The sequence below is a fragment of the Rhincodon typus genome, chromosome 32 (assembly GCF_021869965.1).
Source record: "Rhincodon typus isolate 14 chromosome 32, sRhiTyp1.1, whole genome shotgun sequence".
Taxonomy (NCBI): Eukaryota; Metazoa; Chordata; class Chondrichthyes; order Orectolobiformes; family Rhincodontidae; genus Rhincodon; species Rhincodon typus.
Window position 1 is genome coordinate 28,734,237 of NC_063363.1, and position 16,514 is coordinate 28,750,750.

The 16,514-nt window shown below is 41.6% G+C and overlaps 1 protein-coding gene across 3 annotated transcripts in view; it reads right to left on the reverse strand.

The window, feature by feature from the left end:
• robo4 (roundabout, axon guidance receptor, homolog 4 (Drosophila)) overlaps window positions 1–16,514 on the reverse strand; it is a 124,990-nt gene that overhangs the window by 29,337 nt on the left and 79,139 nt on the right. For 2 of the 3 annotated variants that reach the window (XM_048615601.1, XM_048615599.1), the window contains exons 11-17: window positions 16,208–16,399; window positions 13,666–13,708; window positions 13,452–13,582; window positions 11,667–11,984; window positions 8,562–8,627; window positions 5,179–5,223; window positions 278–419 (exon numbers count right to left, since the gene is read on the reverse strand). In XM_048615601.1, the coding sequence (XP_048471558.1) occupies window positions 278–419; window positions 5,179–5,223; window positions 8,562–8,627; window positions 11,667–11,984; window positions 13,452–13,582; window positions 13,666–13,708; window positions 16,208–16,399 (937 nt within the window). The remainder of the gene's footprint in view (window positions 1–277; window positions 420–5,178; window positions 5,224–8,561; window positions 8,628–11,666; window positions 11,985–13,451; window positions 13,583–13,665; window positions 13,709–16,207; window positions 16,400–16,514) is intronic. The other variant, XM_048615600.1, reaches the window with a different exon arrangement.

Consider the following 16,514-nt stretch of genomic DNA (forward strand, 5'->3'; position numbering starts at 1 on the left):
CAGTAGTATTGATGTGTTTTTATGCTGGTAGCAATTTCTAAGAAAAGGTTTCAAGGCCAAGAGGGATATTTTTTTAAATCAGTAAAGGAATCAAGGATTCTAATGTAAATGCAGGAACGTGGAGTTGAGGATTATCAGTTCAGCCATGATCTCATTGAGTGGCAGAGCAAACTCAATAGTCTTAATAGCATACCATTGCTCCTGCATCTTATGGGAAATATGATTCTCCTCTTTCTATCCTTCCCCATTGTTCTCAGTAATACAGAACAGTTCTTACCCTTCCTGTGTGCTGTGGATGTGCTCAGGTTGCTCGACTGGGAGAGGTGGTGGAGGTGGGAGAGCATCCACCAATTTGAGTCTGAAATTGTGATGCTGGATCTTCGGTGAACAGAAAGTCCTCATCACCTTTTTCCCATCACCTGCCAATGAGACAGAGAGGTTACAAACACAGTGCTCTAGCAAACAATGGTACTTTGACTCCAGTTTGGATGTAACTTTTCAGCTTGGCCTTGACTTTACAGTGTGCAGACCCAGTTGACAAATTGCCAGCAATTTTGCTACCTGCCACATGAGATGTCAACATAAAAATACAAATGACAGGAGATCAATGAAACAAAAATCATACACAATAATATTCCAAAAACCTCTATTTGATTCCTTAATGCCTGAAGTTCCCTCCCTAACCATCTTTGCTTTCCTCCTTTCTGGTATTCCTTTAAAAACATCTCTCTTTGACTTAGCTATTGATCTGATCTAGCATCTCCTTATATTGCTCAGTGTCATATTATTTTATAATAGACCCACACCTTGCTCAGCACTACTGATGTGTTCCTAAAAATGGCGTGCTAATTGAAAACAGGCTGATCAAGAATAAACTTCCCACAGGAAAAAGGTGGGTGCCTGACCTCTAATTTTTATGTTAGAAACCTATTTGTGCAGAGAACCTAACAGGCTCAAAAATTCACCGTGACTCTTACCAACTTACTAACTTTTACTGACTTAGAATACTAATGCTTTCAACTATTCTCCAGTTTCTCATTTCCCTCCTCCCACTTGACATTTCCCTCTGCCTCCCCTTTTCACTCTTCATTTCCCTCTAAATCCTTGTCCTGAATGAAGGTTCAGACAAGGAATGATGGACGGAGGGAAGATTGAGCCCTTGTAGGAAGTGCAGTCCCAGCATGGCTAAGCACTTAAGGAAAACTGCAATGATGGAACTTTTAGCTTTATGTTTTTCTTTTTTGACTTAATACTAAGAGAGAGTGGAATGTTTAACATTTAACCTCGTTCCTTACTTCTTTCTACCCTGTTCTTAAGTTTTTTACCTAAGATAGCACTGTGTGTGGCAACATTGAAAATTTTACACTATACTCCTGTACAAAACAGTACTTTTGTACTTGAGTGCACATGACAATAAAGTCTAAATCTAAATCTAAATCTAAAGGAGTATGTGGGAGGGTTGGGTGAGGTCAGCAAAGGATGTCCCTGTCCCAGTTGTTTTTTTTTTAAAACAAAAAACGATCGTGCTCAGTAATCACACCAAAGCGAAAATGGTTGCAGCATTTTGGGGATTGTCCCTAGTGTGCTAAAGTGAAAAATTACTGTTGGAATCTACCTTCAATGAGATACCAATGAAAGCTACTGGGATGGTATATTATGTTCATGCAGCTATAGTGATACAAGTCATTCTTGTTACTTGGAAACTCCCATGACCACATGACATTGATTCTCTGTTGACAGATTCTCCCAACCTCGTGATGTATCAAAGGAGTTTACTGTCAACGGAGCATTCTTTGAAACCTAATCACTGTTTACTGTAGGAAACAGGCAGTCAATTTGTGCACAGCTAACACCAACAAACATTGATAGGACAAACTAGCTGTTTTGTTGATGTGGGTTGAGGGATGGATATTGACCAGAATAGCCAGGGATAAGCCCACTTCTCTTCTCCTAATAGCGCAATGGGATCTTTAACACCCACATAGGAGGGTGAAAGGGGCCTTGTCTTATCTGAAAGATGACACCTGGATACTTTCCACCTAAGTCTTTCCAGTGGCACTGAAGATCAAACCTTCTGCCTCTGAAGCAAGAATGCAAGCAACTGAGCTAATATTGACTCTGCTGTGATTCTAATGTGTCTGTAACAGGAGTGAGCAAAAGGCATTGCAAATCTCTTATCCTGGAACTGTTATTTCAAGTTAATAAAATATAAATTTAATTCTTCTTGATGATTGGAAAACATTATCTAAATGATAATTCTTTTTGTTCTATGTCACAGAAATGTAAACATATTTTTTGTGTGAATTTATATAGGTAAAGATCATTTTAACCTGAACTCATGAATAACTACAACTATGTTCATGAACAATTTGAGGGTTTTGACTGTGAACTTCATTGCATCTGCATTGTTGAGTTTTGGCCATAACACCATAGCAACCAAGGGCCGACTCAGAAAGTCCAGCCCGTTTAATATATAACAGACAAACCACTGGCCAGAACAGATCATAGGTATGTCCTCTGGTGCATCATTAGCAACCCCGTGGAGACCACATCTTACCATAACTCACAGCAGTGCCAGAGGGAGCTTGGAAATCTCATCTTACACCAGCAGAATCAGGGTTAGTGCCAATGGCAGTTTTATGACAAGATGGAGCATTGCAAAATGAGTTAATAGCTTCATCTGCCTGACTGGAATGATTAATTTTCTGTTTACATGCAGATTAAAATAAATCATTTGTTTTCTACTTGATCCAATCATGTTACAATGATGAATTAAACTATACAACTTTATTGTTCCATATACTGTCGGATATATTTTACTAAATAACCATAAACTCCAAGAACCATATACAACTATAGATTTCATCTATGACAAAATAGACTAAGGATGCATGAAATGCACTCTGTACTGCCTTTGACTGCTATATATTCATCTACATAATGTGCTACCCTATAAACAACCTACATATATGTAGCTCAATATGCTATAAGGTTTTACATACTACCCTCAACATGGAATACTGCCTTATATAGTGTAGGATAGAATTCCTGAATTGACTCAATCTGTAAGGCTAACAAATTATACCCAAAATCTTACACATTTTATAAAGCATCATCTCCCCCAATCCACCTTCCCACTCAAATTCATTTATATATTACAAGAAACAAAACCTGCCTTGAATCATTGCACTTTAAACAACATCATGAAGGAAACATTTAGAAAATATTGGAAATATTCAGTAAGCCAGGCAGTGTCTTTAATAATTAAAACTGAATGAATATTTCAGGTCCATGATCTTTCAATAGAAATATGATTGTGCATTGTCACATACTCAGACAGGCATAGTGTATATACACACACTGTCCTCTACACTGCATTCGTCTCTACAGATGACTGAGATGGGCAATGACAGAAAGTTGGGAGAATTGTGAGGGGTTTCCAGTGAGGACCTTCCCAATGTTGAGGAAAAAGTTCCATTTTCCAACCAAGTGTTGAACAGCAAAACGAGATTCTCACTCATCAACAGTGAGAGGTCTCTTTGCATACATCAGTGTACATTAAAATCCTCATTATAATGTCATCTCACATCAGTGACATGCAGTTTCCCATTCTCCCGCCCTCTGGATAGAAACTAGACTCTGATAATTCCCGACATGGGAAAAGTCAAGAATCACACGTCACCAGGTTATACTCCAACAGGTTTATTTGAAATCACAAGTTTTCGGAGTGCAGCCCACAGCAGCACCTCCACATCACGATGCAGGAAAGTCACAGCAAGTACCTGGCAACAATAACTCACCATGTGCTCCTCTGGACTATCCGCCACCAATATCTCAGGGCGTTACATGGGCAGTGACCGCATGCCACCCCCACACACCCCCATCCTCATTACCAGGACCTCCACCTCCTGACTGGCAAAGGCAGGTGCCAATGTCTCCCTTCTCGACATGTCAGGGGCAATTGACAAGAACCATGCAGGGCAGCTGTAGCTGGTTTGTGACTGTGCTTTAAAGATAGTGCAAGTGCCAAGAATCGCAAGAAGTGCCAGCTGTGACCAGGACCTCTGCCTATAGTGAGTGCTGCGAGAATACAACAGCAGGATGCCATTGGAGCGTGGTGCATTAGTAATGAGGCGAGTTTAGGGAAATCGAATAAGAAAACCCAACCAGGTTTTGTGAAGAGAAACCCTCCGTGAAACTCACCAAAATTGACACTTGGCCAATTTCTGGTAAAATTCAGTCTGTGGTTTACCCAACATACGATCCTACCTCCCATAAATCAAACAATACCATAATTGTTAACTCATCTGTCTAACACACAGACTATACAAAACTGGATTTAGTAATCCAGTCTGAAAATTGTACACTCCATTAGATCTTAGAATCATAGAATCCCTACAGTGTGGCAACAGGCCATTCGGCCCAAAAGGTCTACACCAATTCTTTGAAAAACATCCCATCCACTATTTGAAAAGCATCCTACCCAGACTCACCTCCCTACTTTATCCCTGGATACCTGCACTTCCACAGCTAATCCACCTAGCTCGTACAACCCTGCACACTATGGTCAATTCAGCATGGCCAATCCACCTAACCTGCACATCTTTGGAGGACACTGCAGCACCCGGTGGAAACCCACACAGACACGGGGAGAATGTGCAAACTCCACACAGACAGTCGCCCGAGGCTGGAATTGAACCTGGGTCCCTGGCGCTGTGAGGCAGCAGTGCTAACCACTGAGATCTATTTCTAATAAGAGTGGAGTTAAGATAAAAATCAGCCTTAGCATAACCTAACAGTGTAACTGACTACAGACTGAATCTCAACTCTATCGCTTTGTTCATTTCTTTCAACATTGTAAGCTCTTATCCAGATACTACGTTATGTCACAAAACACAAAAACAAAAGTATGCAGATGCTGGAAATCAGAAATTGAAACAGTAAAGTGTTGGAAATGCTCAGGTGGTATCTGTGGAGAGAGGAACAGGATTCGACTTTCAGGGTGCTGACCTGCTGTCCAAATGTTCACTTTGGATCTCTCTCCACAGATGCTGCCAGACCTGCCAGTATTTCCCGCATTTTATGGTTTATTACCGTGACACTGGAGTTCACAAACTGAACTGAGTCAGACAAAAATGACCACTGTTAAAAGCAAAATGGAAGCATCTAAAGATTCACCTTGTGTATTTAGCCAGAAAGGGCCCACTGGAGTGATGGTGGAGTCTGTAGGATAACAACATACTATTAATATAATATAACCTATTAGTTATTAGTTATAACTAGTTACCAGTATACATTGGAAAGTTAATGCGTGCCCATTGACCATGAATAAAAATTGAGTATTACCACAATTAGTTATCAGTGAGCTACTATCAGTTACTGGTGGAACCAAAGCTCCCCCTACTGGTTTCCCTGTGAATTCCTCCCCACATTCAGTTTGCCTTTCTATCGCCCATCCCCAGTCTCTCCTCATCACATCCTTCCCCACCCTCCAACCTGCGTCTCTCTTTTTTTCTCCCTTTTGTTTCCCCACTTTCCCTTTTCTCCTCCACCATCACTTTCTCCTCTTTCCTGTCCTTGTTAATTCTCTCCCTCTACTCTGATGCCCCTCTCCTCTACCACCCTTCAGTGTCCTGCTGTAAGGTGGCCTCCCATTCCGTGGAATGTCCCTCTTGCAACAGTTGCTGGTGTAAGTAAAACATAAGAGGAATCCAATCATAGGGGATTGTAAAGGGCAACACTGAGAGATATCACGTGATCCAATTGCACTTTTCCAGATTTCACATTATCAAATGACACAAATTCAGATCAGTTGACATCACTGAAGCAAACAATGGTGCAGATAATATAATAAATGAATTTCATTTAAATTGTTTTAATATTTAAACAAAAATGACTGACGCATGGCAGATCGCATGGGACAAGATTCAAACTCCAACTCATAATTCATCCACTGGACACTGGCTGACCTCAGGAACAGGCTCTGTTGTAATATCACACTCAAATATCCTCTTGGCATTTACTGTCTAAACATGGAAATGACCAGAGAGCTGTTTTCACCTGTGGAACTACAATCTGTACACATTCAGAGAAATTTCAGGCTGATGACTATGAATTGGTGCTGCTCTCTAGAGGCATAGTGCAGTAACTGCTTGGGATGAAGAAATCTGAAAGACTGACTCCGACCCGTTATCCAAAACATCCCCTAAACTGCGTCGATGAAAATATTCAGTGTTGTTAATTTTGAGGACAATCCCTGCATATAATAGACACAAGTGCAACTTGCTTAACGTTTCATCCAAAAGGCAGCAACTTCCAATAATGCACTACTGCCTTAAACCTGCTATGACTGCCAACCCAGATTGTATGCTTGAATCTAATATCTGCGTTCACTTCACAATCAACTGTTGTAGAAAGGAGATTTAAAGGGCTTCAGACATTCAATCCTACAAGATTGGGACTCAGATAGGACCAATGCATAAATAATCAACATCCTTTCCAAGTTCAAATGAAAGGCAAAAGATAGGACCATGGGCAGAGACCCCTTAAACTAGATTTCCCGGTCCTTGAACAGGATTTCTTCTTGTCACATTGGCTGGTAGCGTGAGTGGACAGAGGCACATCAGCTTCCACAGAGGGTTCAGGCCAGATGACCTGGTCATCACCATATAGAATTGAGCACTGGTCATTATTAGTATCATACACGCTTTCCTCAGATTGCGGCCATTTGTTTCAAAGTGAGTAACAGGTTTTTTTCCAATGTCTATTCCATACTTCAACTTAGCTATCAGCTTTTTCTGCAGTGTGTTTGCTTTTCCTTGAGTCAACACCCAGGCTTTGCCAATCAAGCACAGTGAGCCTAGGTGTTACTCGACTATCATAACCAAACAGAGAAAAAGTGAACATTACAGTTTGGTGCGGAGCACTCATTGAGTAATGTGCTTCTTGAAAGAGATGTGTACGTGTCAGCGATTGCATGGTTAATGTTGAGGCTACATCTGAAGCTACTCTTGCAGCTCAGATCAGGAAGGTTCTGGTTCAGGAAAAACCTCACCAACAATCAACTCCTAATCAGTATCCAGCAACCCTCCTGGAAAGCGAGCGATAGGAGACAACACAATGGTTCACATTGCAAATCAAATGACCCATACGTGAAGAATAGCTGCCATGAGTGAAATATTCAGGACCTGGTAGTCCTCATGAGCCAATGCCTTCAGAAGAAAAAATAAAGTAAGAGAAGATACTGAAATATTAAATGTGAAATTGTGTGCCATGTTAAAAAAAGACTCCATGTAAAATATAGGTCAGTGTTATGCACGCTACTGGATATTTCAATTTTCTTCCTCAGTCTTTACTTTGATTTTGGGCTGATGGGGTGAGAGTTTGATTGAAGGAAAATGATAACTAGATCTTTGATCCCACTCAGGGTGGGATGCTTCTCTCAGAGCACTCCCAGATTAGGTATACTGGAGGTTGTACACAGAATTAAATGCTCTTCACACTGTCCACCCCAACTCCAAAGACAGAAAGATGAGATGCCTGACTATGATTAGACCATGCAAGCTTTGAACAAGGTGACAATGTTAGCCCTCCCCATTATATTCACTTTTGGCTTAACCAACATTTCTTCTAATCCCTATTTTCTATCTAAACGGTCTTCGAAAGACACATCTTCTAGTATTGTCATTCTAACCACAGATGTGGAAGGAACCATCATTAAACAATTGGAACAACTTGTCTTCCAACTGTCTCTCCAATCTTAAACAAAGGCAAAATACTGCATATGCTGGAAATCTGAAACAAACACAGGGAATTTTGGGGAAACTCAGCAGGTTTGGCAGCATCTGTGGAGAGAGAAACAGAGTCAATCATTTGAATCTGGTATGACTCTTCTTTGGGACTCTGAAGAAGAATTGAATAAATTCTGAAGAGACATCTGAAGTAGTGTCATACCAGATTTGAAACATAAACAAGATGCACTGCAGGAATTCACCAAAGATCCTCAGACCCTTGCAAACCAATGACCACTTCCATCTAGAAAGACAAGGACAGCAATGCAACACCTTCAAGTTTCGCTCCAAGCTGCTCAACATCCTGACTTGGAAATATATTGCCATTTCTTCGCTGTCGCTGGGTCAAAATCCTGGAATTCCCTCCCTACTGCAGCGGTTCAAGAAGGCAGCTCACCACCACCTTCTCAAGGGCAACTAGGGATAGGCAAGAAATGCTGGCCAGCCAGTGATGCCCACAGATGAATAGAAAAAAATAACTCTGTTCCTGTCTCCACAGAAGCTGCCAGACCCACTGAGTTTCCCAGTACTATCTGTGTTTGTCCCTCGCAGCTCATTCAGGAGTGTCTACTGCTAACTCGTCTATGGAGACTGAGAAACTGAAACTGGGAGCCCACGTCCTACAGAAATGTGGCACGATGCTTTATCAGTATTTGCAATTCTAGAGTAACACTTCAATTGTACAGCCCTCCCAGGTGCATTCTAGCCTCAACCAAAATTCCCAAACTGATAATCAAGTTCATTACAATAACAATGGTGATTTATTTTTACCTTTGCGGCTGGATCCCGGACTGGTGATTGGATTCTGACTGACAGTGATCACAGATCCATTACTTTCTAGGAATGGAATCAAAATAACTCAGTGAACATTTATTAATAAGAAAAGTGAATCAGTGTCCATGCTTCCAGAAAATATGCACAATCCATCCTAGAATTTAGTCTAACAATCTTCTTTCTCAAGATAAATTGCATATCAAGGGTCTACGTCAGTTCATAACCTAACCATGGAGCCATCAAATGTCCCCCTCAGTCCATAGGAAATATTTTCAAAGTAAATTTGACAGCTGGTTTTTTAATGCAGCAATATAAATTCAAGAAAGAAATGCTGAATTGATAGTATGGAACAATCATGCCACCTCACTAGGGTCTCTATGAATGTTTCCATAACATTCAATTGTTCTATTTGATTTTGAGAGTCTGTTTACTATTGATGTTCACTTTGCTGGATTGGTTAAGCATGTGTCTGGACTCAAGAATATTGTGAAGATGGCAGTGTAGTGGAAATGTCACTAGCCTAGCAACCCAGACGATCAACTGAATTCTCTTGGGATGTGGGTTCAAATCCCACCATAGTAGCTGGTGAAATTTACATGGAATTGAAAGCTGGTTTCAGTTATAGTGTCTGTGAAGCTATTATCAATTGTTGCAAAATTCCAATTGATTGATTAATGCTCTAATTAATTTGCTACCTGGTCTGGTCTACACATTACTCCAAATCCACAGTGATGTGGTGACTCCTAACCCTATGAAATGGCTTAGGAAGCCGCTCAGTTCAAAGGCAATTGGGGTTATACAACAAATGCTGGTTTTGCCAGTGACACCCACATCCCACGAAAGACTAACAAGGCGATAGCAAGAGATGGAAACTAGAGCTAGAAGCACAGAGTCAACATTTTGAGGCACTGTGAAGAAAACATGTTAAACACTTGGAAATGGCAGCATCTCTGTAACAGTTTTGTGTTGGAAAACACAACAAAAGTTTCTGTAGAGATAGTAAGAACTGCAGATGCTGGAGTCAGAGATAACACAGTGTGGAGCTGGAGGAACACAGCAGGCCAGGCAGCATCAGCTTCTGTATGTTGTTTTAATGGTGCCATCATCCACACCCTCCTTTCTGTAGGAGAAACCCAAAGAATCCCAAACTTTCTCTGCCACAAAAATAGTCCATGAACTCCAACGGAGCCCATCTTGAACCTGGTAACCTCGAGAAGCCTGTTTAACTCCTATAATTTTGGATCGTTTAATGTAATTAAACCAATTTTATTTCCCCCTCCAACTCTATTTTGATTTAGTCCTTACCCTCTCTCCTTGCCCCCCACCCCATCCACTTTTAATAGTTTCCATTGCTCACAGTGGGCTTTGTTTGTTAATATTTAATTTGCTACATGAGTGACTATTAAAAGGGAATAAAAAGAACGCAAAAGAACTCATGATGACTTCTGATGACCAGCTCTGATGAAGAGTCATCTAGACTCGAAACGTTAGCTTGCTCTGTCTCCATGGATGCTGCCTGACCTGCTGTGATTGTTGTGTTTTCAACGCAAAAGAAATCATGGTGATTTTGGTGGTGGAAAAGTCACTCAGTTGCGCGTGATAACACTTCCGAGTAAAAAAAAACTTAAATAATGAATCTAATTAAACTGGTTGAGCGGGTTAAAGACCTTAAATAAATTGACCAACATATACAGCTTATTATACTGGGTTAAGATGAACAGCTAAAATAACTTTGTTCAAATCCTTGTAATAAACTAATTAACATCATTGATTAACCTCTAGGTTAACGGCTAACCAGTATGTTAATGAGTTTGTACTTTGCCACATAGCCTTAATTCATGCTGGCTCTGTTAACGACTTAATCTTCCTTCATAGCACAGGTTAATTGCCATTAACAGTTACAATGGAAACATAGGCAGGTGCAGTGGTAATGTACCTGCTCCTGCACTGGGAGGCCTGAGTTCAAGTCCCACCTGGCATGGAGGTATGCAATAACATCTCTGAGCAGGTCAAATAGAAAAATAGGTTTAAAAAATGTGGAAACACAGGCAGACGTGCCAGGGACTTTGAAGAAGGGTTTGAAACAAGGCCATTGTTTCTATCATCTCTGAGGATAGGAAAGGTGGAGATAGTTCTGTTCCTTTGTACAAACTGTTGTGGGTTTAAACAAAGGTAACTTGCAAACTTCAACTTCCTTGACCTCTCTGTGACAGATTTTTCTGAGTTTATTCCATTGTTGCTCCTCGTTTTCCTTTCCTGGAATGTTGACTCTGTGCCTGGGAATAGTTTTACAAGGCAATTAGCAAATCTCCAGCACTGCACCTCAAGTGATGGGAAAGTGAGACAACTTGAATCGTAACGCCTTGTGTGTGGGGTGGCTTCTCAGCCATGTGAGGCATCACAGCTGAACCCATCCTTATGTGACATCCAATCCTATACAAGAATTGTTGTAATCTTTGAATCAACTTGTTCAGAGATGTTACGACAAACTTCTGGGGCAAGTAGGATTTGAACCTGGACCTCCTAGGTCAAAGGCAGGGACACTACCACTGACCACATAAGTCCCAGTTTTGCTGTACAGTCATCAGGAACAAGAGACCTGAATCATGAGACAAAGCTTCACTCCCTTCAACAGTACAAGTAAGGCCTGGAACACTCCTTGTGGTAATGTACCCCTGCACAGCAATCATTAAACTTCAGACCTTTTTTTTTGTTCTGTATGGTCAGTATCCTTCCACCTTAACTGTTTTTGTTACTTTTGTTTCCTGCACATTAGTTTGACATTAAGAATTAACTTGACTGTGTGTCAAGTCGGGGAACATTTGCTGCAATGTCTTTTGTGGAAGCTCTGGATTGGGAAGTCAATGTGGCTGGAGTCTGGTGAGGACTCCCTTAGTCAAATGATCTGCTGACATTCACTGGCAATGCTCCAGTCATGTAAAAGTGTCAACTGAGTAAAATATCAGAGAACAATGACTGCATATAGAGCCATATCACACAGTGACAACTTCCAGCAAAGGGAGGGTGAAGGCAGCACCAATGAAAAGATTTTTCTTAAAAATGCTAGAATTTTCTAGATTTAATGGTGATTTAAACTCTCACCATTATTGCAGTTTTTGTTCCATGATTCTGGATTGGCTTGTCGGTAGGGTGTCGGTTTCCATGGTAACTTTGTAATTTCCTGGCCAAAACCGTTGATGTTGTTTCTGTTAGTGTTGTTTTTCAGTAATGGCAAAGGACTCTGATTTGGAGTCATCTGAACAGTATAGCTTGAGTTTGTAGATCTCTGTGATAGGGGTGTGCTAAACGTCTTTAAATCCTTTCCTTTAATGTCAGCATTGAACGTCCCATACAGACTGTTATCAGGAAATATCAAGGGGTTTTGGTCTCTCAAACACTGGTCCTTCTCAATTGATGAACCTACCAAGAGAAAAAGAGAGAGAGATTCATAGAAGAAGAACCGAGAGTTCTTTTCACTTATGATACTCAGTGGATTGACAATGAAAGCTATTTCAGGCCAGCATTCCAGTTGACATAGCCTAGCAGTTTGCCAATGATGGCTAGATGGCATTGAGTTTAATCAAGTATACTGCTGAATCTTGAGAAAATAAAAGAAATGAACATTCAAAACCACTGTCTTTACCCAATACTCCAGTTGGATGGCTAATCAATTAGGAAATAATCTAATTACAGCTAAAGTATAAGGAGTCCTAATTAATCATTTTAACATTCTTAATGAAAAGCTTACTTTCACTTGTCCAATAAATCCAATCAGGCTTCCATCAAGAAACAAAACAATTACACAATTGTGACTTGCATAGTTTGTTCCTCTGGCTGAGATTTATCGCATATTGAGGGACAGTAAACAAGTGACAGAGAAGTGGAGAGCTTCCCACTTCCAGATTCCAGTCCTAAGACAAAGCATCTCATTCAATAAATGACAATCTGAACGATAGCATGTTGTATTAAGGTAGTTAGTACTTGAAAGAGTTAACTGACGTAACAAAATAAGCTCCATTCATCAGGATATAAAGATTCTGAGTTCATGCCTGTGTGCCCGTCTTCCATGGCTACATTTGTGCCTGGGTGTCCTTGGAAAGGGAATACGCGGTGTCCAACAATATTCTCTAAACCTTTATAGAGAGGTGACACCACAGCGGGGTGGACTGCTTGATCTCCCCATCCAATTCCAGTTTGGTTTAGCTTTCAACCTCTCTCCTATCCCTCCCTCACCTTTGATGGTCTGTATCGCGCTTAATGGGCTTTGCATGTAAATTAATCAACTGGAAAACACGGGTGATTTACTGGTGTTGGTTGATTAAAAAAAAACCACAGGCGATTTGGTGATGGGGAGAAACAAAAACCAGTCAGTCAGTCATAAGAGCGCTTCTTAATTTAAACAAAAAAAAAGGTTCTGGGGAGGGTGACTCTTGTAGTACCATGGCAGTATCTTTACCTCTGGACTAGGAAACCCAGGTTCAAGTCCCACTTACTGCAAATGAGTATAATAACATCATTGAACAGGTTGATTAGAAAATATCAATAAAGGAATCTGTTTGTTTGTTAGCTTGCTAATTATCCTACATCTGTCATAAGATGAGGAGAAATTATTTCACTCAAAGGATTGTGAATCTTTGGAAACTCTAACCAGAGGGTTGGGCCATTATCAAATATACTTAAGGCTGAGACACAGATCTTTGGTTTCTTGGGAAATCAAGGGATACGTATAGCAGACAGAGGCACACAAACAGTCTATCTACCCTCTCAAAACCTCAATTTGTGTACATCTATTAAATCTCTCTTTGTCTACTGTAAGAAAATCCACAGCAACATTTTCATGGGCCGAATAGATCATAAATGTGGACTTGCTGGAAACTCGTTTCTCACCTGTTGACCAGTAGGCTTGTTTCTCCTGACTGTGGAGCCAGAGAGGCTGACTATTCCCAGGACTGAAGCTCTTGGAGCAGTTGCTGGATTTCCAGGAGTTCGACAACCAGGGAGAGTCAGTGAGATTCATCCTGGAACAGAGCAATAACATTGTCAGGTCAGCTGCCCAGGGAATTACCAGTGCAAACACTCACTATAGCTTATCTCACCTTACCTGTGCTTGATAATAATGTCTTCATTAGCCAGTCTGTACAAGCCTGCAGTGCAGATAAATAGCATGAATTAATAAAACAGAAGTTGGGGCTTTTGGGTGTCATAGGTGGTGCAGTGATTTGTGTCTTGCGTGGTTTCTTCATGTTTCCATATATACCCTCTGATCATAGGGTGAATACGAAATGTGGCAAAATAAAAATCAACAAAATGCATGGCTATACATCCTGAGTGCAGGGTCTCATTATTAGGACTGAAAGTCAGGCAGTCCTGGAAAGTGCTTTGCGGATTGAGGCTCCCAGCACTGGATGACTGTGCTCTTGGAGCAATAAATTCTACAATTTACCTTGCTAACCTGCTTTGGATTAAAAGACAATGCTTTTGCTTCTAATAATCCAATACAGAGGTGAAACAGGCTACATTCACTGTAAAATAGAAGCCTCAGTCCACCATCTGAAGGCACCTTGGTCTCCTATATTGTGTAAATTTAACTAACGTTGCTCCACACAATGGGTAGAACAGACTCCTAACAAAGATAGTTAATGTTCTGATAATTAACTCTTCAACAGTAGTTGGATGCCAATCTAGTTAGGATCAGTAATGAGATAGTAGGAACTGCAGATGCTGGAGAATCTGAGATAACAAGGTGTAGAGCTGGATGAACACAAGGGGCCAAGCAGCATCAGAGGAGCAGGAAAGCTGACGTTTCGGGTCTAGACCCTTCTTCAGAACAAAAATAAAATTGTTTCTGAAGAAGGGTCCCAACCCGAAACATCAACTTTCCTGTTCCTCTGATGCTGCCTGGCCTGCTGTGTTCCTCCAGCTCCACACTATGCTATCTATTTCCTTTAGGACAGAGATCACTGTACAGAAGACGCAGATTTAAATTAGTTGGTGGAACAGCTGAAAATTTACATCACAGAATGTCGCCATTCAGTCATTTGTGTCCATGATGCAAAACAAGGAACCATCCAGTCTAATCCCACTTCCCAGATTTTGGTCCGTAGGATCCCGAAGGTTACAGTACTTGACATGCAAATCCAAGATTAAGAAGGAGTTGAAGGTGGGGATCTACTGGAGAGTGTGCAAGAGGCAGGCGCTTATCACTGTTAAGCACTTGAGCCAGGATTTGATGCAGAGACGATGGCCCTAACCACCAGCTGGAAAGCTGGCAGAAAGCCCATTTCCGTGTCCCCAGGAAGCTGCAACTCAACCTTAATTAGATGGCTCACACAAGTGGTTGTCTGAAGTTGTGGCCTCTGCTCCTGACACTACCCAAGGCAGGATCTCCCAACTCCAATAGCTGCCAGCAGCAGTTTTGCCCAACAGTGCCATCAAGAGCCGTGGCCATTACTAGTACTGCAGCAATCCTAAATAAAAATCGAAAGAACTGCAGATACTGTAAATCAGAAACAAAAACTGAAGTTGCTGGAAAAGCTCAGTTCGATTCTGAGGAAGGGTCACCGGACCCGAAATGTTAACTTTGATTTCTCTTCACAGATGCTGTCAGACCCGCTGAGTTTTCCAGCAACTTCTGTTTTTGTTTCTGTAGCAATCCTGTCACCTCAAACAGCACACCGGAAGCTGTGGCCATTACTGGTACTGCAGCAGTCCTGGACCAGAAGTATCGCTGAAGGGCTAGAGGAAAAACAATTGGAGCTGGCTCCCCACAGCTCTGATCATGTGGTCCCAGGGATTGTGTGTTGGGTCTGAGAGGTCAATTGAGAGACTTGATGAGGCACAGTGGAAGGCACAGTGGATGCTCAAACAGGAGCATCCTTTTCCATTAGGGAGCCTTTCGTGGGGCACAAGATGACTATGAGGAGAGATACCCCTCCCCCAATTCCCTGGCAGGCTCGCAGGGCCATGTCATGTAATATAGGGTCCCCTTGTTGATAGAAACATACCATTGGTGGTAGGAAGAAGCCTTTAATTGGGGAAGGGGCAGGAACCTTTGGTCTTGAGGTTCTGTAACCTATAGAGATAAGGTTTGACAGTTGCAAAGAGTCTAAAGCGGCATAGCAATTTTTGAGCCAGCACTGACACAAGGAGCTGAATGGCCTCATTCTGCACCGTACATTTACTATGTGTCCTGTACCACCTCTGTCTGTTCTGCAGCAGTTACATCCTTCCCCTTCGTCCACAATTGTCTCTCTCTCTCTTTCCGTCACCACATCCATTTCTCTCTTTACCCTCTTCATTTCAACTTTTCTTCCTTCTCCAAATCAGTGTGTTCCACTTTTCAGCCAACACTGAACTCTGAGAGAAGACATACGACTACTGGCATATATTTCCCAACACTGAAGGAGTCCCTGGCCTTTTGACAGTATGACGTAGACAAATAATTCCTTCACAGTTGAATAACGCCACGGCTCCCTCCATCCACCAAATAAGGGTCAGATACCAAACGCTCGGACTAGAGGAGAGAGTGTCCTTCAACAAGCAGCTATGTGAGTGAGCATCATTGACGCACTTGCCCTCAGCTTGACGTTACCAAGTCTCTATTGTTAAAGGGTTCTATGGTGGTATTAACAGGTCTCTCTCACCTTTGCTGAGCCTGTGTTTCTTCTGAATTTGGCAGCGTTTTGTGCGGCGGCGCCAGTACAAGCATGCACTGAACACCATCAGGATGACCCAGAGAACACTCCCAGCGCTTGCAATGAAGACTGGCTGCTTCACAATCTCCAGCACCAGTCCAAGGATCGAAGACTCCACTGACTTTTCTTGATCTGAAGAGTCTGAAATTCAAGTTCATCAATTGAAGGTTCACATCAAATGGGTACTTAACGTCTTAATCATGTGCAACAAAGGTTTACCAGATGGCTTCCTGGCATGGCACAACTGATGTGTGAA